The 23,748-nt window shown below is 48.9% G+C and overlaps 2 protein-coding genes and 1 long non-coding RNA gene across 8 annotated transcripts in view; 1 reads left to right on the top strand and 2 right to left on the bottom strand.

Annotated features, from left to right (window-relative positions):
* Positions 1–833: 833 nt before the first annotated feature.
* On the bottom strand, positions 834–4,678 carry LOC138117626 (uncharacterized). Its single transcript, XR_011154743.1, has 3 exons — positions 4,623–4,678; positions 2,762–2,867; positions 834–2,662 (listed from the first exon to the last, which is right to left on the bottom strand). It is a non-coding gene; the product is annotated as an uncharacterized lncRNA (long non-coding RNA).
* Positions 4,679–6,575: 1,897 nt separating this feature from the next.
* On the top strand, positions 6,576–12,192 carry DNASE1L3 (deoxyribonuclease 1L3). Its single transcript, XM_069028134.1, has 8 exons — positions 6,576–6,783; positions 8,228–8,316; positions 8,937–9,029; positions 9,298–9,410; positions 9,903–10,015; positions 10,334–10,491; positions 11,341–11,437; positions 11,686–12,192. The coding sequence occupies exons 1-8, from the start codon at positions 6,646–6,648 to the stop codon at positions 11,812–11,814; spliced, it is 930 nt and encodes a 309-aa protein (XP_068884235.1). The 5' UTR covers positions 6,576–6,645; the 3' UTR covers positions 11,815–12,192.
* Positions 12,193–20,705: 8,513 nt separating this feature from the next.
* Positions 20,706–23,748, bottom strand: part of FLNB (filamin B) — a 71,890-nt gene continuing 68,847 nt past the window's right edge. For all 6 annotated transcript variants that reach the window (XM_069028085.1, XM_069028089.1, XM_069028086.1 and 3 more), the window contains 2 exons: positions 23,268–23,471; positions 20,706–22,532 (listed from right to left, as the gene is read on the bottom strand). In XM_069028085.1, coding sequence (XP_068884186.1) covers positions 22,345–22,532; positions 23,268–23,471 — 392 coding nt within the window. In that variant the 3' untranslated portion in view covers positions 20,706–22,344. The remainder of the gene's footprint in view (positions 22,533–23,267; positions 23,472–23,748) is intronic.

Genomic DNA, 23,748 nt, shown 5'->3' with positions numbered 1-23,748 from the left:
GCTGCAAAAGGAATGCAGGGGATAAGTAATGGGGCTTCCATGGGGATCGCAACAGGGGTGGGAAGGGGCATGCAATGGGGGGGGTTCAGTGGAGCTGTGATGGAAATTTTGTGGGGTTGAAGTGGGGGATGCAACTGGGCTGCAGTGGAAGTGCAAGTGATATATAACAGGGATGCAAGGGGGACAATGTGGAGGTGCAAGAGGGGATGCAGAGTGGCAACAGAGGGATGTGATGTGACTGTAGTGGAGGTGTGAGGGAGGGATGCAAGTGGGCTGCAGGGGGTGGGCAGTTACAACAGGGTTGGGTTTACAACAGAAATGTAAAGGGGGTGTGCAAGGGACGCACAGCAGGGCGCCAAAGAGGATGCTATGAGGCTGCAGAACTCATACAGTGGGGTTGCCATGGGGATGCAACAGGGATAAAAAAGGGAATGTCGTATGGCAGCAACAGGGTTTCAAGGAGACACAGGGGTGGATACAACAGAGGTTATAACAGGGATGTAAAGGGGACGTGGTACAATTGCCGCAGAGATACAAAGGAGAGCGCAGTGCTACACCCCACAGAGAAACCTCACAGTCCCCTCGCATGAAGCCTGGGAGCAGGCTTGGGGTGGGGACAGCTGTTCCCAGCGCTTGGGGAGGGCTGTGATCAGGCATGTTCCCATGGAAAGGGCACAAAGGTTGATATCAGCGCATCCCATTTATAAAAATCCTATTTCAGGTGTAAAAGTAAGTCTGTCACTTAGGTCACAAATCTTTTACCTGTCATCATGTTGATGACACTGTTTGCTCTCAGGAGCTGCATTTCAACTTGCATTTTAAAATCTGCTCCGATTTTTCTCAAAACTGCCACCTGAATCCTTTTGCTATAAGCAAATTTACTTTCATTCCCCCTGGGTCACATATCAGGCTGGTGTGTATCTTCAAGACACGCCAAAAAATTATGAGAAAACTTAATTAAATTGGAAATGAGATCAGCTCCAGAGTAAATGCAAATTGGGTCAAATCCTCATCACACCTGTTCTTTGATAAAGGATGTGCTTTTGGTATGGCAGGCTGGGGGAGGTGAGAAAATTGGTGTAAAGGGCTTTCCAGGTCAGAGTTTACTACAATAATCTAAGCTTTTGATAACATGAACTGTCAGAACAGATTTATGACTAAAATTCAAGGGGTTTAGGTGGCCTGGTGAAGTTGAGGCTCAGCCTGTTTTGGGTTTTCTTTCTCAGTCAAGCTGAGCTAAACAAAGCTGAGCTTCTGCTGCGGTGACCTCAGTGGACATGGGAGGTATTTCACAAGCCTTCAAACGTTGTTTGTTCAGCTTTCTCATGCACGGCCCCAGGCTCCCGTGGGACACGTGCAGGGCAGTGCTGACTCAGTGCAGGGATGGATTACCCACCCGATGGTTACTCCAGGCCACCTGGTGGGAATGCCCCTGGATGCAGTCACAGCAAATGATGGTGCTTAAAATAGAGAAGCTGAAGCAGAGACCTGCAGTGGTTTTATGTCGAAACAGGACATGAGCTAAGCAGGGAACCCACTCCTACAAGCTCCGTGTGCAGCCACAGGGAAGAGTCATTGAGTCTCCTTTGGTGGTGATGGGCTCCTCTGATCCAGCCACTGCCAGGACAAGGCCACAGCTCCAACAGGTCACAGCCCTGCTGAGGGAGGTGGTTTGCAGTGCTGCTCCTCTGCCCCAGCACAGTGGAGGAGAACTTGGGCACTCCAGGTGGCCCAGGGGAGGCAATGGGGAGAGTGCAGGGCACGGCTGGGCTCGCTGTGCCCACAGAGAGCAGATGAGCCTCAGGCTTCAGAGGAAACCCCAGCAGCTCCCTGGGCACCTCATTAGGCCCCTGCAAGGCCACGTTTGGGGTGGTTGCAGTGTGGCAGGCCCGAATTAAAAGCCAGAGCCTGCTCTGACCTGCCCCATGAGTTTTGTTTCTTTTCTCAGCCTGCAGACAACACATCCCGCAGCTGTGGCAGCTGGTTAGGACCGAGTCACCCACCCCTGCGTCACCCTCCAAGGCTGCTGGCATTTTGGAGCCCAGCTATGCTGGCCCTCAGCCAAAAATTACTCATTCCTAATGCCAGTGTTAGGAGCTGGGCTTCCCACCCGCACAGGGGCACAGCTTTGGTACTGTGAGCAGGACAGACAATGACCACAACAATAACTTATGATCCAGTGGGAAACAAAATGTCTCTCTAAGTCAGACCAACCACATGATAAAAAAACTATTAAAAATAATCAGAATTATCTGTCCCATGGCCCCAGAAACCAGGCAACGAGACATTTATGTAAACAGTCTTGTTTTCCATAGGAAGGTGGAAGCTCTGGCTGGATTCAGTCCAGGGTGACTGTGGAGAACTCCAGCTTCTGCCTCACCGAACAGAAAAGCAGCATTGCTCCACTGGGTGAAAGGTTTCCATGTTATTTTCCACTGCTGGGTGATGGATCTCCAGGGCACGTGGTGAGGCTGTTTGCAATCGTAACAAGTGACAGCACGTTGCCTTGGCGGGGTGAATCATCTTCCCAGGGTGACTTGTTCCCATTATTCCCACTGGTGCAGTGCTGGCCCTGTGGCACGATCCGTGACAATGCCCAGGTCACTGTGGGCATGGGAGAGCGCCGGGGCAGGTGGGTGCCCAGAGCCCACCACGGGAGCTGCTGTTGAGGAAGGCATTGCCATGCCCTGAGCAGTGCCTCTTTAATAACACACAGCTACCACCATTCACCCCCCAGGACAGGGATAAGATCTTGGCTCACCTCGGTTTGCAAACAGCAGCTCTGGGTGAGCACAGGGATAAATAACTCCTCTGGGCACCACCTGGAGCAGGCGCCCTGTCACTCTTCAGGGGCTTCATTACACAGCCTGGGACAAACACAGGAACAATGCTCCTGCCTTTTAAAACATTATAAAGCAAGACCTACTTGCCTAATAACAGCTTTCAATAATACTTTATTAACTCTACTCAAAGTTAATGCATATATTATGTGCATTTTAATTACATCTTTAACTGCTAACAATAGGGGTGTACCTATTGGCGCAAAACCTTATTTGGTGGCTGCAATATCTTTATGGTGGATTAACTTCAAAGCCTCATCTTGCTGTCATGCATCAAAGCCTGTATTTCAGATTACCTCCTGCTCCCCTACAGCTCAGCTAAGCAGCCTCCTTCAAGAAACTGAAAGCATGATGTGGCTTTTTTCCTTCAACTGCCTTGTGGTGGGCAGGCTGTCATGCTTCAAACCACTAGTTGAACAATACTGACATATAAACTGAAAAAGAAAACCCTATCAGAGTCCTGGACCAGCAAAGGAGTTGTGCTTTGATGGTAATTAATTAAGTAGAACACTTACCTTCCAGAATTATACATAAAATTAAGTATCAGAGATTTGATTCAAAACATTCTGCATATCTTGCACACCAAATACTTTTACCCTGCATTGCACCAAAATGCCAGAGGGTCACACCAAGACAATTACTGCCATTATATTTGCACTGAAACCACTTCCCAAATCACCATATATGGCCTGAAGCCCAGCTATGAACTTCAGCAATACAAAATGGCCCAAGTGTTTTGCTACTTATTAACTTGAAAGTCCGGGAGACTGCGATAAAATACTCTGCCTGATGGTTGTGATAAGGTCACCAAGAGACCAAAGGTCATTTCATTTGCCCAAAGGAACCTACTTTTATGGTGATGGCATCTTAGGTGCTGGCCCTTCCTGGACCTGCCCCTGCCACAGTGGATGTTTACAGAGTGGCAATTTGTGAAGAAATGGTAAAAATTAAGAAAAATGTAGCACCTTGAAGCCTGGTATGTGAAAGGGGAGTCCCCTTGTCCAGAAAACAGAGCTGTGGTGGCACCTGGGGAACACCAGCCTGGGGGTGTTGGTCCCCACACTGCCCCTCACACCCAGCACCACCTCTGCCCTGGAGCCAATCTCCTCTTTGTGGGAACAGGCTAATGGGGATGTTGAGTGGGGAAGCAGGGACACCCCAACGGGCTGGGGCTCAGGCAAACCAGGCCAGCCTTTACACCCTTTGTTGAAAGGGCACAGCAGTACTGGTGCCAAACCCCTGACCAGCACAGACACCACATCTTTTCTACAGAGAAGAAATGAAGCTTCAGCCAAGCCCCAAGCACCCCATGGGTGCTCCCTCCTCATGGAGCATCCCGTGAGTCACGCTGCCCTTCAATTCAAGCCCAGAATAGGCTTCCTCTTCCAGAGCAGAAAGGGATGTGGGCTGACCCCTCAGTGCCTCCCTCCAGGCCTCCCAGGGAGGCACAGGAAACCTCAGAGATCCTCTCAGTCCAATTCTGCCAACAAAAACAATTCTCTGGGCTCCCTACAGGCAGCCAGGTCTGCAGCCAAAAGGAAGCAGCTGTGCCCAAAGGGAGAGGAGAAACCCCCACATGGCTGCAGAACCCTCACACCCCGCTGCCCCACAGGGCAGGCGTGTGATACAGGGACACATCTCACCCCATCCATCCCACAGCACCTTCGTGGGAGTGGGAAGAAGATGGAAGGCTGAGTTGCTGCTCCAGAGGTAGTGACACACCAGCCACAGCCCCCATGACCAGCTGTCAGCAAAGCCTCGCGCAAGGGCCCCAGGCAGCACCTTCTCACTGCTCCGAGCTCTTGCCCAAAGCGGCTCCTGCATTGCCCTCAGCTGCCTCTTCTCCCCTGGGATCAGGGAGAGGCTGAGGAGGGGCTTTATTAAGGAATGTTCCACAGGTGCCCCTCAGTTGGAGAGGGTGTCCCTCACCTGGCATCAGTCCAAGTGGGAACAAGAACCCCAAACTGTGTTGATTTCATCAGCAGCTTCTTGTGCAAGAGCAGGGCAGCCCTGAACTGTCAGTGTTCATGCATCCACATTGAGCATGTTTTATGACCCAATAAGGAGCAAAGAGGACATGCACAGAAAGTGCAGTAAACAGGGAGTAAAGTGGTGCAGAAAGGAACATGAACTCCCTGTGTCAGTCCCCACAGGTCGACTGGCTGCAGTTTGTCCCCGCGATAACGACTGGGGTGGAAGAGAAAGGGGTAACTGACAAGCCAGGAGCCCTGAAGATAAACACAGCACTGACAGTGATGGGTCAGGATCAGAGCCTTCATGGGCACCACAACAAGCACTTGCTCTTTGATGCCAGGGCAGCCAAAACAAGCCTGATTTGGGGGAGAGCTCTGGGTTTTGATGACTCTGACCCTGAGGCTGCAGCTGCTGTCACAAGCGTTTGGCTCAGGCTGTGCTTTTAGCAAGGTTAAGCTGTAGATTTACACCCCTCTAAGGCTGTCACTTTCCCTCCCCTCTCTATTAGTTTCTTCCAGAGCCTGTCCTGCCTGGGAGCACCTCACTGGAGAGCCAGAGGAGAGGAAGCACCATCTAAACCCTGTTATTTTGGAGGATCACCTGCCCACTCCCCAAGTAGCTCTTTCGTTGGCAACACCGGGGTAATGTGGTGACATATCCCTTGCTGGCAGCCAGTGCTCCAAATTCCTGTAATGCCAAAAGGGATTTGTGTGCCTATTCCAACACCTGCAGCCCATTCCCTGGAGAACTTGCCTCCCCAGCAAGGCCTACCTCCCACTGCTTTCAGCTGTGCCATGACTTTGAGAGCCCCTCCCTGTGCTGCGCTTTGTGCTGCCTCCATCTGAGCCTGTTCAGGTGGTTCAGTGTTGGCAGCCATGCCCTGGTGCCTCTGGATCTAGACCTGCTCGGGCAGCAGGGTGCAGGCAGGCTGGGTGTTCCCAGAGAAAGGAAGGAGGATGTGAGAGCACCCCATAAGCACAGGGGGAAAAATTAAAGACACTTAAAGATGTCATTTAGCTTGACCTCTTGTTACATATCCTGCCATTATAACTTGCTTGAGAGCCAACAAATGTGTCTCTGGCTGAGGGCTGACGTGGTAGAGGATTGAGGGAGGGTAGGGGGGCGGTTTCCCTGCAAAGGCCTCCTCGGGGGACCAAGCCATCCCACCTGCAGCATCCTCACTCAGGTGTTTTAGCCAAACTCCTGTGTCCCCTTCCACCACACAGCACAAGCCAGACTCACATGCACAAACCAAGACTCCTGTGCTGGGGACATTTGGCCAGGAGATTGACGACAGTACTGGGACATCATGTATCTTCCCATGGCTGCCTGTCCATTCCAATGGGCTTCTGGTGCCCTCCAGAAATCCCAGTCTTCCCTCCTGCTGCTTCCCAGATCTGAAAGGCCATCCACCACATCCACTGCCTGGTCTTGACTGCTGGCCTGGAATGGCCCAAGGGAGCCTGGTCCTGGTCCAGCACTGCCCAGAGTGGTCCCAGCTGGTGCCCAGTCATGGCAAGCATCCCACAGCTGGTGTGTCACTGTGAGGAGGGATGCTGTGTTCTGGCGGAGCGGTCGCTCTGCCAGGATTCAGAGGTTGGCTCAGAAGAGCCTGTTTTCCCCCCAGGCAGAAGTTCAAAGTCTCCATGTTGCTTTGTGCTGGGAGATGGAAGTGAGGGAAAGGAGGAAATGGTGATTCCTGTTCATGATTGACACAGCTGACTGCTCAGTTTGACCTCCCAACCAGCCACAGGGGGACGGATGCATAACACACACACACACACATACATATTTACAGGCACGCTCACAGCAACGCATTTTGCCCAGGTCCATGAAGATGTTGCTCTTTTTCTTACTTTCACTCTTCCATTTCACCCCATCTCTGAGCCTAAAAATCTGCTCCTTCAATGTGAAGTCTTTTGGAGAAACTAAAATAGCCAAACCTGAAGTCGTCGATGTCGTGGTAAAGGTACGTTCGTTTGCCGGGACAAGATAGACACTGAGCTTTCCAAGGGGTTCTTAGACGCAGAATCTTGCACTTTATTTGTCTTTCACAGTTAAATATCAAGTTTAAAAAAAAGAGCGAATTATTTAAAAAATATAATATGCTTAAAGTAAAAATCAGCCTGTGTTTGAACAGAATGCATGTTGTTATTTTAGCCTTCATGGGAATATAACAGAAACAATATTTGCTGTTTCCTTTGCAAATTGAGTTAGGAAAGGAGGAAAACCTCAATGCACAGTAAAAATAATTTTCACTTTGAATCCACAAAGCTTTGTTTTGTGATACATTATTTACCTTCCTTATGTGCTAGTTATTATCAAATATTCTTGTCTAATTAAACCTATTCTCAGGACACCAAATAATATCTGTCATATTAGAGTCTGATAGAAATCTTAAAAGCCCAATTACTAATTTCAGTAAGTAAGCCCTCACCATCAGGCTGCCTCTGCAGAAGCTGAAGATAACCTTGCTTCTAAAAAGAACCACCTTTTAGACTTGTAGCTTTGAAAATGCCCTCCAAGATGCGACAGTGAGGGAGGACATGGGGCTTGGCGTTAGTGCATGCATGGGGGGGCTGTGCATGCAGAATGGCACCAATGAGCAGTGGCACCATAGCTGCGTTTATTTTAGTTCCTTTTATTGCTGACTGGCAGAGAAGGGTATTTTGCTTGGCTTTGCCATTCCCAGACCGCTCTTCCTGTACTGCCATCATTGTGGGCAACATATACTAACTTACAGGGTAACATAGATAATTGTGGGTAGGTTTCAGAGGGCAAAAAGGGGCTTTTTTTCCTGAAAAAAATCACCCACGAAGTTTAAAGAACAATGAAACTAGGGGCAGGGGGAAACTCCTGAGAGTGTTTGGCTTTGTGTGATTTCCCAGGGCGAATCCCACCAGCAGCTGTGGGAGCTGAGCCTGCAGTCCCTCTGAGGTGTGCAGTCCCCTGGTGTCGGGACCCCATTTTCAGACAGGGCGTTTCTTTGGGCTCCAGGGGCTATTTCAGAGGAGTCTGCAACAAACTGAGACAGGTGAATGTTGACCGTGGGGAAGGAGTGGGGCAGGGCAGAGACAGCACCCCAGCAGTTGTGGTGATGGTGGAATCAGGCTCATAGCAGGGGCTTTTGCTGCTCCTTCCCTTCCACACTTCCTCCTCAGGGTCAGGTGCCGAAGTTTTCCACTAAATGTGAAACCATTCTGCTCCCAGCTTCTCTCTCCCAGCTCCTGCTGGGGCGTGCAGCAGCTCCGAAAGCAGAAGAGCATCGTTCCAGCCCCTCCCACAATCCCAGGCTGGGTGCCGCTTCTTCCACAAAGGACTGCCCCCAAGCCTGTAACCACTTCTTTCTAACCCCTTCCTAATCCTCTAAGACTAGCCATGTGCAATCTTCCTCCTGCTCCTTCCCCTTGCAGATCATTTCCCGCTGTGACATCATGTTGCTGATGGAAATAAAGGACAGCAAGAACCGTGTTTGTCCTCTCCTAGTGGAGAAGCTCACCAGGTAGGGTGGCCATGGGCAAATGGACAAATATTGGGACGAGCCTGTGCTCAGCTCAGTGCCACCTTCCTGGGGCAAAATCTTAGGATCTGGGCTCTGTCCCAGTGTCAAGGAAGAACCAGGCTCTGGCAGTCTGGCTGAGGGACAGGAGCAAAGCCAGTTCCAGACCACTGCAGAACACATTTTAGAATGAGTATAACCAAGTTAAATTCAATTGGTACAGAGAAGTTCCCGAAGGAGTAAAAAAGGAAGGGGAAATGCCTTCACCGGGCTGGCATCAGGCTGCAGCAGAACAGCCACCTTCCTGCAGGGCTCGGAACTGCTTTAGATTAGGGATTGCCTGCCTGGAATGACAATCCAGAAGAAACAGCAGCGTTCGGCTGGTTGGACATGAGACCCAGCTGAAGGAGAGACAGAGGCTGCAATGAGCAGGGAGAGGGTGGAGTGAAGAGCCGGTGATGGAGCAGGGGTCCAGCTCCTGAGAAGGGTTTAGTGTCTGTACCCACCTCCCTCTGAGGTCAGTCAGGCAACACCCAGACCCTTGGTTTGCACACGCAAAATTATTTCCCTCTCAGTCCCCTGTGAGTGCAGAAACAAACTCAGGAACACCACCTTCCTTCCAGCCAGCTGACGGGGCCAAAGGAGGAGTACAGGTGCGTGGCCAGCGAGAGGCTGGGAAGGAACAGCTACAAGGAGCAGTATGTCTTCATCTACAGGTGGGTGAACCCCCTTTGCCAACAAGCCAGCCCTCCCCCTGCCCTCTGGGGCACAGCCCCTGGAGATGGGCTGGACATGGGGGTGGCTTTGCTCTGAGGGAGTCGGAGAGGTGCAGGCTCTGCAGGTGGGTTGTGCTGTGCCTGGATGTGGGGATCATCCCAGCACAGCCACCAGTGTGGCTGTATCCATCCCAGCACGGAGTCAGTGTTAGACATGGCCCAATGAGCCACGAGTGTGACGTCCCCTATCCCGTTCATTCTGCTGCAGGCAAAATCAGGTATCGGTGAAACAAACCTACCAGTACCCTGACACCCAGCCGGGGGACGAGGATGTCTTCTCCAGAGAGCCCTTCGCCATCTGGTGGCAGTCTCCCAAAACCGGTGAGGTGTTTCAGAAACAAGTCTTTGTCCCCCTGTGAGTCAGCAGGGCAGCGCCGGCTGGACCCGAGCACGTCGGAGGGCAGGCTCAAGGGGCTGCATCCAGACCCCACACTGCTTTTCCTTCCGAGAGCAGCATTCTCCCTTCGGGGCCGCTGCCTCTGGGAAAGCCCACAGCCCTGCACATGCCCTGCTGGGAAAGCCTCTGCTGCTGCCATGAGCAGTGGGTTGGTGGGTGCATTCCGTGCTGCTGGCATAGCCTGGGAGCAGTTTCTGTGTGGGTGATGGGTCAGGGTTTGCCTGCACTGGCACAGCTCAGGCCCAGCTGAGCACCTGGAAGGGGACACTGTGCAACCACAGAGGTCACCCTGGTCCAAAGTCACAGCAGAAGCTGTTTCTTCCTCAGAAAAACCCCCTTGCTCACAAGTCAGTCTCTTGTGACTCATTCTCTGTTTAACCATTACATTTTTCTTGTTGTTCTGCCTTGTTTTGAAGCTGTCAGTGAGTTTGCTATTATCCCTCTGCACACCACACCAGACACAGCAGTGCGGGAGATTGATGAGCTCTATGATGTGTACTTAGATGTCAAACAGCGCTGGAAAACCGAGGTTGGTTGCCACATCTGTGTCACTAACAGGGCTTTGGTACCGAGTCACTGGCCAAGTTATTCACTGTTCAGAGCTGAAAACCTTAAACCCATTGATAATGAGCCCCAGGGTTTGAGTATCTCTTTGGTGCATTTTCATTGAGGTCTCCACATTTTATACAGTAAACCTGATCACCTAATAAAACTATTATCAGCATGCCCTGGTGTGCCCAGCAGAAAGGAAAAGCCCCACTGCATCCATGGAGCATAGAAATCCTCATTGGTCTTCTTTTGAAAATCTGTCCTCATGATTACATTTGGAAACTCTCCTACCTTCCAGAACTTCATCTTCATGGGGGACTTCAATGCTGGGTGTAGCTATGTTCCCCAAAAGCAGTGGAAGAACATCCGTCTGAGGACTTACTCCGAATTCCTCTGGCTAATTGGTGACAAAAATGACACAACAGTGAAGAACAGCACAAGATGCGCATACGACAGGTAAAGGGCTCACTGCCAAACCACCCACTGGTTATGACTCTCTGAGAGAAAAATTGTATCAAAAGGTGCCAGTGACCAACAGAGAAAACAAATGTACATGAGGCCATCAAATATAAAACAGTGTCCAGGGGAAACATGATCCAAATGCTTCTAGTCAGGAGCACAAAGCCCTTTGCAGAGCAGACTGGGCAGGATTTACACAGAACCAGCCACTGCTGTGGCTCAAGTGGGGACGGATGACAGGACAGCCAGCAGCACTTCTCATCTGCAGAGAGCCCTGCAGACACCTGGCAGGAGGTGCTGCTGCCTTCTCCATGCCAGCTTTGCACCATGGCTTTTGCTCTTACATTTGTAATTTGGATTGACAGATGCACAGCGAGGTTCTGCTCAGGGAGGGGACACCTCACCTTGCCCTGGACATGTGGCAAGTCCTGCTGCCACTGCAGTTCCCTCGGCAAGGACAAGAATACATCAGCTATCAGAGCCCAGAGTCCTCTGGAAGGACAAGTTTCTGGGTCTGAGCCGGACTTCACTGATACTCCAGTTATTGTTCTGTGATTTTTGTATCCAGAGCAGGGCTTTGAAATTTGCAGCATTGTTGGGTGGGTTTAGGCAGAAGTCATTTAATGTTGGTTCCAAGGCCAGTGCACACTAAGATATTTATGTGCCTTGCTGCCAAGGAGGCACCTAAAGGAGCTGACATCCCTGGGTGGGCAGCCCATGGGTAACAACAAACCACACATTGCTGTGACTTCATCAGAGCTGCCTCTCTGGCCACCAGCTCAGTGCAGAGTGGCTGCCACAGGTCAGGCACCCCATCACAGCACCGCATTCCCTTGCTCCTTGCAGGATTGTGGTCAGTGGACAGAAGCTCATCCAGGCTGTGGTGCCACACTCTGCCAATATCTTTGATTTCCTGGAGGAGTTTCAGATGACTGAGGAGCAGGTAGGCACAGCACAGCCTCTCCAGCAGCAGGGAAGGGCTGACATGGGAGCACAGAGCCAGCAGTGTCCAGGCAGTGCTGAACACAGACCTGGCTGTAAAACCAGGTCACTGGTGATCATCCCTCCCAAAATGATGCAGTGCTCACGTGCCACCTCCCCACATCCAAGCACTGCACATCCACTTTCCACCCAGGCAGGGCTTGGAGAGAGTACGGGTGACTCCCAACCCTCTGTGCTGTTGTCTTGCAGGCGCTGGGGGTGAGTGACCATTTCCCAGTAGAATTTGAGTTAAAAGCAAAAAGTGGCTTCTTCAACTGGCTGAAATCGAAGTTTTCAAGGAAGAGGAGACCAAAGAAGAGCCGCCAAGCGAGATCATGAATGTGCTGAGTGCTTGTACAGGGCATGGAAATACACAGATGTCAACAGATCTTGTAGAAGACCGGTGTAGATAAACTCATAGCAAGTGCAATATTTAGTGGGGAAAAAACCCCAAATATTTTGTTAGATAGATATTTCAAATATTTTGAGCGATATTAAACCTTCAGGATGCTTTTTCTTCATTGTATACAAAAATAAATCCCCTAGAAGCAGCACACTGTACTGATCACAAATGTAAGGAGCTACTGCAGGGCTAAAATACTTCTGTGTACTTTACCTGCAACACCTGAAGGGCAGGGAGCCATGTTCCTATGGGTTCTGGAGCCCTGCCATTCCTCTGCAGGGGCAGAAGGATTAAAAGGACCTTTTTGCATTGTGTTGGTGTCTGTGTGTGTGTGTTTATGCTTCAGAGCTGCAACCAGCGGGACATGAGTCTGTACCTGGTGGTTTGCAATGTAGAATGTTGCTGAATTTAGAGTATTTCTCAGTGAGGGGTTTAAATTGCTCATAGCATCCAGGGATTGGGGAAAGACAGAAAGAAAAGACAGAGGGACAGGCAGTGAGAGCCTCTTTTCTGCACTGTCCCAGCTCAAGGCAGCAGGAAGCTGGTGGTTCTCACCCCTGCCCACCTGCAAACCTCAGGTGAGAAGTCCTAGGAATCCCAGGTGACACTGCTGCCAACAGAGTGTCATAAAATTCACATTAAAATCTGATTTCAGCATCCTGACATGGAAGTGAACTGCATCCCTCCAAAAAAAAAAAAAAAAATCTCCATGGCAGCTCCCAGTCCTCTGATGAACCAGACTTTAATGACGACTATTTAATGTAATGGTGCAGCAATCTGTTTTCCTAGCTCAGCCCACAGGCTGTATTTAGTGCAAACCAAACCCTGTCACACAGATGGCATCTGGGGAGTGGGAATAATCCAACTGTTAGTAGAGACAAATATTCATCTCCCTTCATCAATGCACCCCAGGTTGCCTGCTGAAGGGGCAGGGAGGGCAGGCAAGTGAGAGAGGCTTTGTGGGGAGGAAAACAGTTTGGCCTTTGTGAAACCCACTCTTCAGGGAGAAGAATTTAAAGAAAGAAACTAAATCAAGAGAAAATTATCCCCGGGGGGTGTGTGCAAGGCAGACAACAAATCCTCCAACTTTCAGTAGCAATTAGGCTTGAAATGATCCAGCATTTCATATGCTCCCTCACTTATACTGCTGTCAATGCACAGGAAAAAGCCTGATTTAGAACAAATATTTACATTGGGATTTTTATAGAGATGCCACCGTCTGGCTGACATCAGTGATGGTTCATGTGAAGGCTGAAATCAGTCTGGGTCTCTGCACTCACATCTTTCTCCTATGTAAGCACTTTCTGTCTCCTGGCTTTCAGAAAGGAGCAGTACACAGAGAAAGAAATCACCCTCCAGAAAAGCAATAATGGACACATTCAGTCATGAAAGAGATGTAATTACAGCTAAGTTTTACTGAAAATATTTGTCCTTTTTGCAGTATTGGGTATAGCCCTTTATCCAGCACTTGAAGATAAGAGATGTGGGCAGAGGAGTGATGTCAGTGGCTGTGGATCCAGAGCAGCATGCTGGGTTTGGCTGGGATGGAGTGAATTTTCTTCACAGTAGTTGCATGGAGCTGTGTCTTGGATTTGTGCTGAAAACCGTGTTGATAACACAAGGATGTTTTTGTTACTGCTGAGCAGTGCTTACACTGAGTCAAGGCATTTTCTGCCTCTCACCCCACCAGTGAGTTGGCTGGGGATGCACAAGAAATTGGGAGGGGATACAGCCATGACAGCTGTTTCCCACTGACCCAAGGGATATCCCATACCAAATGGAGTCCTGCTCAACACTCAAAGCCTGGGGAAGAAGAAGGGTTCATCTCGCAGAGATGCTGAGCACCTGACCAACAGAGAGACATCTTAATGCAAAATGATGCTCCTCCATGGAGAGCTGGGACACTGTTTTGTGGGATTCACAGCAGAGAGACAGCATCTGCACTCAGATTGTATGTTTGATAGGGGCTGGGAGGTGTCCCAAACTCCTACTGTCAGCACAGTCCATCTCTGTAGATATTCATTAGACAATATTATAATTACATCCTAAAATATTTAACAGTTCATGTCATCTCTAGATTTTCCCCACTGGGGATAATTACCCAGCTGCCCCAACTGCAAAGGGGTTTTAAAGTTGTTCCAGTCTGCAGGAGTCTCAATATATTTTGCAGCCAGAACAAAGTTTCTCTTTCTGATGAATAAGGCTTCTTGAGCTTTATTTATGATCAAACAGAAGTTTTTCACTGGGAATCCAAAATTCCTGGAGAGACTTTGTCTCATGCAAGCCAGGTCTCAGATCATGGCTGGGAGAGAAACAAAGAGGCTCTTCAGAAGCTGAAAACTCTGTTTCCTCCCCAGCAGCCCTGTTCAGGCGAGAACATAGAGCAGAGAGGGTTCAGCTGAACAAAAAGTGCTAAGACCCCCAATCCCTCAGGTTGGGGTCCTTGGGAAGCCCTTGTACAGTGCATGGTACCGGGCATCCTCGCTTCCCGCAGACCCGAGGTCTCCATTGCCCCACAGACAGACCCCTCCCCAGCCCACAGAAGGTCTCTCTGCCCCTCACCCCACAGAAACCCACACGAGGAAGGTTTTTACTGCCCTGGGAGTGTGAGTCCCTTGGCAGGGAAACCCCCAGGAACCCACAGCAGCAGCCCAAAGCAGGACTGCCTCTTCTCTGCAGCCTCAATCATCTCCCCTGGATAGGTTTGTCCTTTTGCACCTTCACCTGAAGAGGGCTCATGTCCTCTTCCTGGCCTTGGCACTGCTCCCCACTAACCCACAGCCCAGACACCTCTCTGCCTGCCCCACAGCGTGAGAGACCCTTTGGCCCAGGGCAAGGCTCTGCCTACCTCCTTTTGTCTCTTTTGAGCTACTGGCAGCAATGAGGACACAGGAGAGCTGGTACAAAATCCCACAGGGACCCACCTGGCTTCTCTTTAGGGGTCTGTACCTAATATCCAATCTAAACCTCCCCTGGTGCAACTTGAGTCTGTTTCCTCATCCTGTCACTTGTTACTTGGGAGAAAAAACCAACCCCCACTTGGCTACACCCTCCTGTCAGGTCTTGTAGAGTGATAAGGTCCCCCCTGAGCCTCCTTTTCTCGAGGCTAAACAACCCCTGCCTCAGCTACTCCTCATAAAACGTGTGCCCCAGACCAGATGTACACATGTACAGATGTTTGGCCACATAGAGATATGCAGCAAACAACGGAGCTGCAGTCCCCAGAAAGGCTGTGTTGTGCTGTCACACAGCAGGCCCGGTAGCACTGATAGCAAAATCAAAGGCAGAAAAATCAAAGAGCCACCCAGTGTGATACCAGCAGCTGGTCCAAGCCTGGCTGTTTCATGGCTCCCTCTGGAGGGGTTGTGGGAAGCACTCGTGCCCCGGGCTGGAGTTGGCCACTCACTGACCAAGCATCTGCCACGGAAAAGGAGCACGAGTGGAGCAGGGGATTCCTGGGCGGTGCTCATGTGGAACTCTAGGGGAGCTTCTGTCAGCAGCCCAGAGCTCAGTGGTCCCTGCGGGGGCTTTTCTCTGCCAAGCAAGCCTGGAGATGGAGCGCAGGAGGTGAGGGCAGCAGTCATCTTTCTCCTGCCTCTAGTCAAAAGATACACAATTTTAGAAATCGCTTTCCCCCCTCCATCTGTGGATCGTTAAGAGCACCTGCAAGCTCCATCAGCCCCTTGCCCAGAGCAACGCGGTTTTCCCTCCTGCCCTGCGCAGCCAGGCACGCACGAACTATTATTAGGGCCCCCTCTGGTGGCACCGCTGTAAGTCCCGGCTGTCTGGGGGATTCCCGTGGAATTCACACCCAGACCCCTCAGCAAACCCAGCCGCGGCAAGGAATGGGAATGTCACTCTCCTCAGCTGAGAGCTCATGGATCTGCATGACCCCGTGTTCTCCACGCAGACCTCTTCACTCGCTGCAGACAGCCCCTGGCTGACCCCAAGGAGTCCCTGGGCCCCCTGTGCTTCTAAATGGGTTTTGCAATAAAGGGGGAGCACATTGCTGGCTCCAGGCCTGGTTATTCGTGGCCCACAGTTGTTTAGCTGGGAAATGCGCTGTGATGACCCTCACGGGTGGCAGCAGCTCCCAGGATCAGGTGCTGGCAGGTTACAGGGCACATCTGCCCCCGGCACCCCTTGGTGTCCCTTCCATCCCTGCACCAGGAGCACCAGGGCAGCTGGCTTGGTCCAGCAGCGACCACAGCCTTTCCTGGCTGTCCAGCCCCTTGGGATGTTTTCTAGTGACTGTGCTTCTGCTCTTTGGTAGTTTGTACCTGGTTTGGGGGAAGATGTGAGGCTGTTCTGGCGCCAGTGCCATCATCCCCTGTGTCACAGATGTCACTGACCCCTTCCCTAGTGCCAGGGGAAACTGCAATTTGGATCAGAGGCTCTTTGTGCAATCACAGAATCACAGAATATCCTGAGTTGAAAGGGACCCACAAAAATAATCAAATCCAACTCCTGGCCCTGCCCACAACAACCCCAAAATTCACATCACGTGCCTGAGAGCGTTGTCCAAAGTGTTTATGAACTCTGGCAGGCTTGGGGCCATGACCACTTCCCTGGGGATCCTGTTCCTGGGCTCAACCACCCTCTGGGTGAAAAACGTTTTCCTAACAGCCAACGTAAACCTCCCTGAGTTGGGCTTAGCCCATGTTCTTCTTCATCATCCTGAGGGTTCAGGGACATAACCTCTGCACTCTCACCTGGTATAAAACCACAAACACCCTTTCTCTGCAGGCTGGTTTTCCAGCCAGTGTGAAAAACAACGTTAAATGCTTTATGTGCCATTTTAAATATAGAGTCTCAGCTGTCAGTGTTTGCAGGGGCAATTTTCTGGTAGAGAGAAGACAGATTTATAGGAATTAATTTCCATATTGGCAAAGTAACCAAAAACCTCCCCTGAAAAGCTCTGCAAATGCTGGCATTGAGACATTAAGGCCTTCTGTGCCTCTCCGCTGGGAGGAGAGCCTGACCCCAGCCATTTTTGGGGAAGCCAGATGCAAAATTCCACCCCCCAAACAAAACACCCTAGCTGGACATCACTGTCAGAAGGAAATACCCTCCCCAGGAAGGCTAACTCCTCCATGGGCCCCAAAGGACTCGGGCTTCCAGCTCAGCAGGGATGTAAATATTTGCAGTACCAAGGTCCTGCAGAAAGGCAGCTCAGCACAGGAAAGAGCTGTCAAACATACCTCTAGGTCCTCCTAAATAATATTTTCCTATTAATTTTTTTTTAAAAAAATCATATATACTAGCTTTTCATTCATGGCATTTAAAGAATGTGCTTTAAATCTCAGTCAAATTAACAGTGACAGGAGCTATAAATCCAACCTGATTTAGTGACAATATTTTTTCTAAGCATGCAATATAAATTCACAACTATGAAAATTAACCCTGAAAGTCTGAGAAATTCTGAAAAGCCATTTAAAAGCCTTTTCCCAGGAGGCCCTGGGGAAACAGCCCCACACAAGAGGGGAGCCTGGCAACAGGGCTGTTTTGATAACCTTCAGTGAAAGGGACCTGAGAATATTAACCATTACTGGTGGTTGGGGAGGAAAAAAATGCTGCAGCCCTCCCTGCTGCTTTTCCAGCTAAGATGGAGCTGTGAAGATGTGGCACCTGGGATGGGGATGGGAATATCTCTAAGTTACTGTAACACTAGGAAAAAAAATACTTAAAAAAAAACCCATTTGTTTAGAGGCGTTTGGGAGTTTGATGCTGAAAGGTTCAGGTACCAGGTGGGTTTGGGAGCAGGGCTGGGTGCTCCAGTGCATGTTCTGCACCACTGCTGTCAGCAGCAAAATTCCAAACACTCCTTTCTGCTGCTCTGGATGTGGACAGATGTGATAAATAAGGAAGAAAAATCAGAAAAAGAAGATCCTCCAAGCCAGCACAAAGCACAGATAAGCACCTGGGGCTGCTGCCAGCACCTTTGCAAGGCCCCATTCCTTGGGTGCCAGAGCTGTCCCTGACCTGGCAGAGGACAAACTGGGCAACCAGTTTCATTTGGCTCATGGGAGAGCATGGCACAGCCAGCTGTCGTAATAACAAATGGTTTGGAAAGAGTCTTTCCTCAAACAAATAAAAAACACTGTGTAAAAAAGCATTGTGCCATTCCCTGAATTAAGTTTCATGCAACTCCATCCCAGTTTCTGTCAAGTGATGTCTGTTTATATGTAACCACCTTGGATAGGCTTTTATATGTGATTTATACATAGTTTGTTCCCTTTTTTCCAGTTGAAAAAGGTGCATTGTCCGCACTGCAAGTACATTTCAATTTGGAGTAAAAAAAGAAAAAAAGGAAAAAAATCAAGTAAGTTTAAAACAAATAAATGCAGAAGTTAAAAGTGACCAGAGAAAAAAAAGCAGTTTCTGGATTAGAAATTTCACAATCTCACCTTCAACGGACAATTAGAGGGAATAGTAATTAAAAGGTTTGCATCATCTGACCAAACCCAGAGCCCTGCTAAGCAACAGCCCCAGCACCCACATTGTCAATGCACCTGGCAGACATCAGAGCAGGTCAGGGCTTTTTAGGGGTGAAGGGAGATCCAGATTGGACACACAAAGTGCTCTGCACAGGTCCAGGCCTCAAGACTGACCACTGCAGCAACATGGACAAAAAAATTAAGTATACTGGATCACCTTTACATATACAAAGACACATATATATACATATATAGGTAATGATTCAAGGATTAATTATGTAAAGATTTAATGTAAAGATTAATTGTGTAAAGATTAAATAATTTGAATTATTAAAATAAATAGTGTATTTAAAATAATTTAAATTATATTAAATATTTTAAACAGTTAAAGTTATTAAAATAATTTAAATGTATATATTTAGTTTATTGTAGATACTCACAGCTGCACAAGGCAAAATGCAATTCTCAGTTTTGAGCAACACCCCAGTATATGAGGTATTGGCCATGCTTGGCTGCAGAGATGGCCATCAGAAACACAGAGCCAAGGCCATGGACAGCTGGAGGGGGCTGAAGAGGGAGCTCCAACAGCTCCCCGAACCAAAGGAGATGGCCAGTGGGCAACCAGTGCAGGTGAGACCCCAAGGTGTGGCAGGAACAAGCACAGCCCAGGGTCAGGGACGGCTACAGGGCAGACTTGAGCTGCAGGGTGAGAAGGACAGGCTGAGTGTATGGGTTGTGAGGAGCTCCAGGACATCATCTCCAAAGACCCCTTCTCTTTGCCCATGGAGATGTACAAATGCATCCCACCAACACCAGGCAGGGGGATGGAATGCTCTGGAGTTACCCTCCCATGGCAACTGCTGTGCTGCAGGGACTTACCTTCCACCACCCACCAAAATACCCAGTGAACCTCTCAGATGTGCCATGGGTCCCAGCCTGTGCTCCTGTGTGGCAGTGCCCTGCCCTGGGTCACTGGCCAGCAGCAGGCAGGGCTCCAGCTGGCTACCAGGGCACTGCCAGATCTGGTGCAGTGCTCGCAAGACAGCTTGCAGAGGGATGGAGGAGTTCCCAGTGGCACTGAGGAAGTAAGTGGCTAAATCCTACTGCAAACCACCACCAAGGAGAGAGACTACAAACAAAGAAAAAGAACAAGTTCAACCAAAGTGGTAGAAAGGCACTTCCACACCTGAAGGCGAAAAACTGATGCCAGTCCTTTTTCTATGCTGAATAAAGTGCATCTTGTACTATTGCAAATCTACCCAGCAGGAGGCACTGGGACACCAGTAACCCAGTACAGGACACACCAGCCCCACTGCACTTAGAAACCTTTGTCAAAGTGCCAAAAGCAGGACAGAATGCCCCCCAAAGCACTGATCTGTGCCCAACACAAAGTCAGTCCTCAGCTGGCAGAGCTGCTGGGGTTAGCTAAATGTTGTTGCCCAAAATCAACCTTTCCAAGAAGTTCTTCCCAACACCACCACTGGGTGCTTGCTGTCCTTAGCAAAGTAATTTTTGTGGCCACTCCACAGCCATCAGTGCCCAGGCCAGGCAGAGATGGTCACTTGAAGCAGAGCTCGGTTTTTATTGAAGGTAACCCCAGCCACAGTAACAACCAGGGTCCATCAACTTCGTAGCCAACTCCTGCTAATTTCAGCCAGTGTCATTAAACCGAGACAAGGGGCAACAGGCAAGAGAAGGCCAGGCAAGAGCAGGATGACTGGAACATAGGAGTTACACAGGTGAGGTTTACTCACCTCAACAGCTGTATCCAGGTTTTTTTGTTTTGTTTAAAAACATTGAATAGGAGGCTCACACTGACGTAGCACAAGGCTAATGAAACACAGTTAACTATAAAAAGGAAATAATCTGATAAACCTCAGGCAGGAAAGTCCTTGGCAGTCACTGCATCTCAGGTTTCACTGGGGCTTTCAGCAGGAGAGTGTTTAGGAAAACATCTGCTGGTTTCCATGGCTGTGCCTGGAGGTGCCGGCCCCAGGTGCAGGGAGACACCTTCTGCAAACAACCCCAGGGATCCCGGGGGGAGCAGCGGGTGCCGGGAGCGCCCTGGGATCAGAGCCCAGCTGGCAGCTCTGGGCACACAGCACCACCTCCATGCCTGGGGTCTGCACAGTGCAAACCAGCACAGCTGTGTAATGCCCCATCCGCACTGTGCCCACTGTACCCTGTACGTTTATGCCATGGCTTAAACTTCTGCCATTTTGTTTTAAGGGAAAAAAATGGTTTCAGGGAAAAAAATTAATGGTGCTGAGGTTCTGCCCAAATTTTCACGGCTACCTGCACAGCCCATGGCCTATTTGGTCTGACTGAAGCTGCTGTGTGGTGAAGTTTCAGTCTGAACTTTACTGACTACATATGAAAAGAATCCAATGTTGTTTTTAACATGCACATTTTAATGAAGCAAACATTTCTATTTAATAAGTTATAAGATACAATTTTACAATCCTGCATTTTATTCCAGTTTATTTTGTTTTTACTTTCTAGTTTACAATGTAGTGAGCATTTCACATTAAGGCACAAAAAAAGCACAGTAAAAAAAAAACCCCAACCTTCCTTTATTTTCCCAATAACTGTGCTGGAGAGTAGTGCACCCACACATAACTACAGAACTGTAAGCATGAACTTCTCCCGAGGGACAGTGACATGTCAACAGGTTTTCAATGAATTCTACCTTCTCCACATTGCAGAGTTAGAGCGCATCAGGAGAGTTTATTAAAGCCCCAGCAGCTGACAGCAATTCAGATATGCACTTGGGAAGTAGTATGGAGTAATCCGGGACAAACAGACAAGTTACACGGAAGTTTCCACTCCCTAACCCTCAGCAGCAACAGCGGTTGCAGCACAAAGGGGATTTCAGGAGAGATGAGTTTGCTTCAGGCATGTCCTTGGACTGAGATACAATAAACACCTTGCACCAAAGAGGGGTTTGTTCATTGATATTGCTATTATTGGTACTGCTATTATTGGTATTGCTATTACTGGTAACTTCACAGACCCACCCTGTGTCCCACTGCAGATGTAGGTCCCATTCTCAGAATGCCTTCTTTGCGCCCCATCTCAGCCACCAGCCTGGCCTGCAGCCTCCAGGGAAACCACGGGTCATCTTCTCAACACACCATGGTGCTGTGGACTGCAGCGACTCTGGGTCTCACAGGTGGCAGCCATGCCTAGCTCGGCAAGTTCAGGGGCTTCACCTAACCCAACCAACCCAGGGCTTGATTTTAAATCAAAAGAGTGGGGGCAGGGGGGGTTACCTGTGAAGTTACAGAAACATCACCAGCATCCCAAGCTCATTAAAAACCGCATTACTAGCATCATGGCCAAAAAGCTACCTGTCTATAGAGTTACAAAGCATTAACATAGAGAGGCTGAAAGATTACAGGAAGTCATTTTCAGTCTGCTTTTGGTTTGCTATAAAAGATAAACTTTTTCTAAATGTAAACCGTTAGCAAAGCATTTTCAGAAACATTTTAAATTTGAGTGGTAAAGCTACTTATAGTAGCTTTTTTATAATGTTAAGCGTTAAAATTGATCAAGTATACAAAGGCACCTATTATAGTACCAGTTTTACCTCATTTCTTTACAGAAAAGAATTTGAACTGGGGACAGCCCAAGTCATATTCCATAACTAAAATGTAAAGTCTCCAGTCAAATAAAATCAGTAGTTAAGATACCCAATTACAAAGACAAATTCCAGTTTTCAATTAACATCTAAAGTCTTTAACATCCGCAAGGGAAATTAGTGTCTAGTCATCCACATGATTCTCCAAACATTAACAGTGACCCGGACAGTACTACAAAGGTACAATTTGAGGAGATATTAAATAGATTGACATTAGGTTGGTAAGTAGGATAGAAGTGAAATGCTTGTAAAAACAGTTACAGAGTTTATGTCTGACTATTGAAATGTGAGCTGTGTGTATCTAGAAACTGCATTTTGCAACAGGACTGCACCCAGTACAACTCTACATCTGAACTGCAAACACAGAGAGCGCCTGACACTCAGCGGGTTTATGGAACGGTGACGTGGAAGGGACTCCCAGGAATGTGCTCGTCACCCCACTTCACTGCCAGGACATAGTCACCCCTTTCCTTGACAACATAAGCGACGTTGTACTGATGGCTGCCCAAATGCTTGATGGACACCTCTTCGCACGGTATTGTAGGTCCATGTACGCCAACTAACAGCATGTTGGAACCTACAGCGAAACACACCACTGTTAATATCCCTGAGCTTAAACAAGGCAGGGTGGCTGTACCATAACATATTGGCTCTGTAACACATGGACTTGGTTATTTTAATTCAGAGAGTGGTAGCTGAGCCATACATCAGATTAATTTGGTATAAGAAGGAATCCTATATTAAAACACTTTCAACCTCAGAGGTGAGGGTTTATCTGTGCTTTTTGCCAGACCTAACAGGTTACCACTATCTAACTACAGGTTACCACTATCGAAGTAGAGCACAGGAGACCTCAATGTTGCTTGTGAAAACAAGCTGGCATTGCTTTACAAGTACTTCATCAGAAGTTAATAGCAGGGGCCACTGGACACAGCTGGCCTGTAATCCACCTACCACAGAGATCCCAGATGATGATGATGAGCATCAAAATGTTACAGGAACACCATGCATTACATGCTACAATGTACCACAAGGGTTGTTTAAGTTCAGCAACCTGTTTGTTCTCATGCCATAACCCTGTGGTTCTTTCAGGTGCACCTGGCTCAGATGAAGCCATTTGGAGAGGAACTGGCATCTTTACAGCCTCTGAATTAGGACTCACTTGGTAAGCACAGTATAGTATTTAGCAATTTTCTTTAGAACCAGATCATTACCTCAAGCTCTGAATTTTAATTCTGCAAGTTGGGTTAGGGAAAAAAATGCCCAGCTAAACCACCCACCCAGAACATCCATCTGGTTTCTGTATCCATACCTGCTTTGCTGCAGTCCACAGAGAAGGAGCTTTTCTGACCCACAAAAGCCTTTGAGAGTCCTGCTCCCCGGGAAACCACTTTGCTGGCATCCGAGGTGGATTTGGGAATGGCGCTATAGCAAGTTTCAGTCGATGACCTTGTCACCGACTCTACCAGGATGGAAGAGGTTTCGTTGGCACTGCCTGGACCAACCAGTCGCTGCCCTGGAAACAGAAAAGGTTTCTCACATTCAGATTCGCCCCATCTGAAAGGCATTCACAAGGAGGTTTCGAAACCCTCCTAATGACTAGCATGCATTCTGCATCCAAAATGCATTTTTGGAGAGGAGCAATTTCCTACTTGGGTTTTTAAGCTGACATCTTCCAGCACCGCTGGCAACAATCCCATCCCAGGGCTAAAGGACCACAGGAACTTCAGGATTCATTAAGCAAAGCTAGCTGCTTAAGAAGAGTTAATTGTGCTCCAATCACCAAATGCCAA

The sequence above is a fragment of the Aphelocoma coerulescens genome, chromosome 12, assembly GCF_041296385.1.
Source record: "Aphelocoma coerulescens isolate FSJ_1873_10779 chromosome 12, UR_Acoe_1.0, whole genome shotgun sequence".
NCBI lineage: Eukaryota > Metazoa > Chordata > Aves > Passeriformes > Corvidae > Aphelocoma > Aphelocoma coerulescens.
Note: the sequence above shows the minus strand (reverse complement) of the source record. Positions and strands in the feature narration are given on the sequence as shown.

Bases quoted from the DNA above. Each gene is read 5' to 3' on its own strand.
- DNASE1L3 (XM_069028134.1), top strand. From the start codon at position 6,646: ATGAAGATGTTGCTCTTTTTCTTACTTTCACTCTTCCATTTCACCCCA. The intron at 6,784-8,227 runs GTACGTTCGTTT...TTCCCCTTGCAG, and splicing joins TCGTCGATGTCGTGGTAAAG to ATCATTTCCCGCTGTGACAT. The intron at 8,317-8,936 runs GTAGGGTGGCCA...CCTTCCTTCCAG, and splicing joins CTAGTGGAGAAGCTCACCAG to CCAGCTGACGGGGCCAAAGG.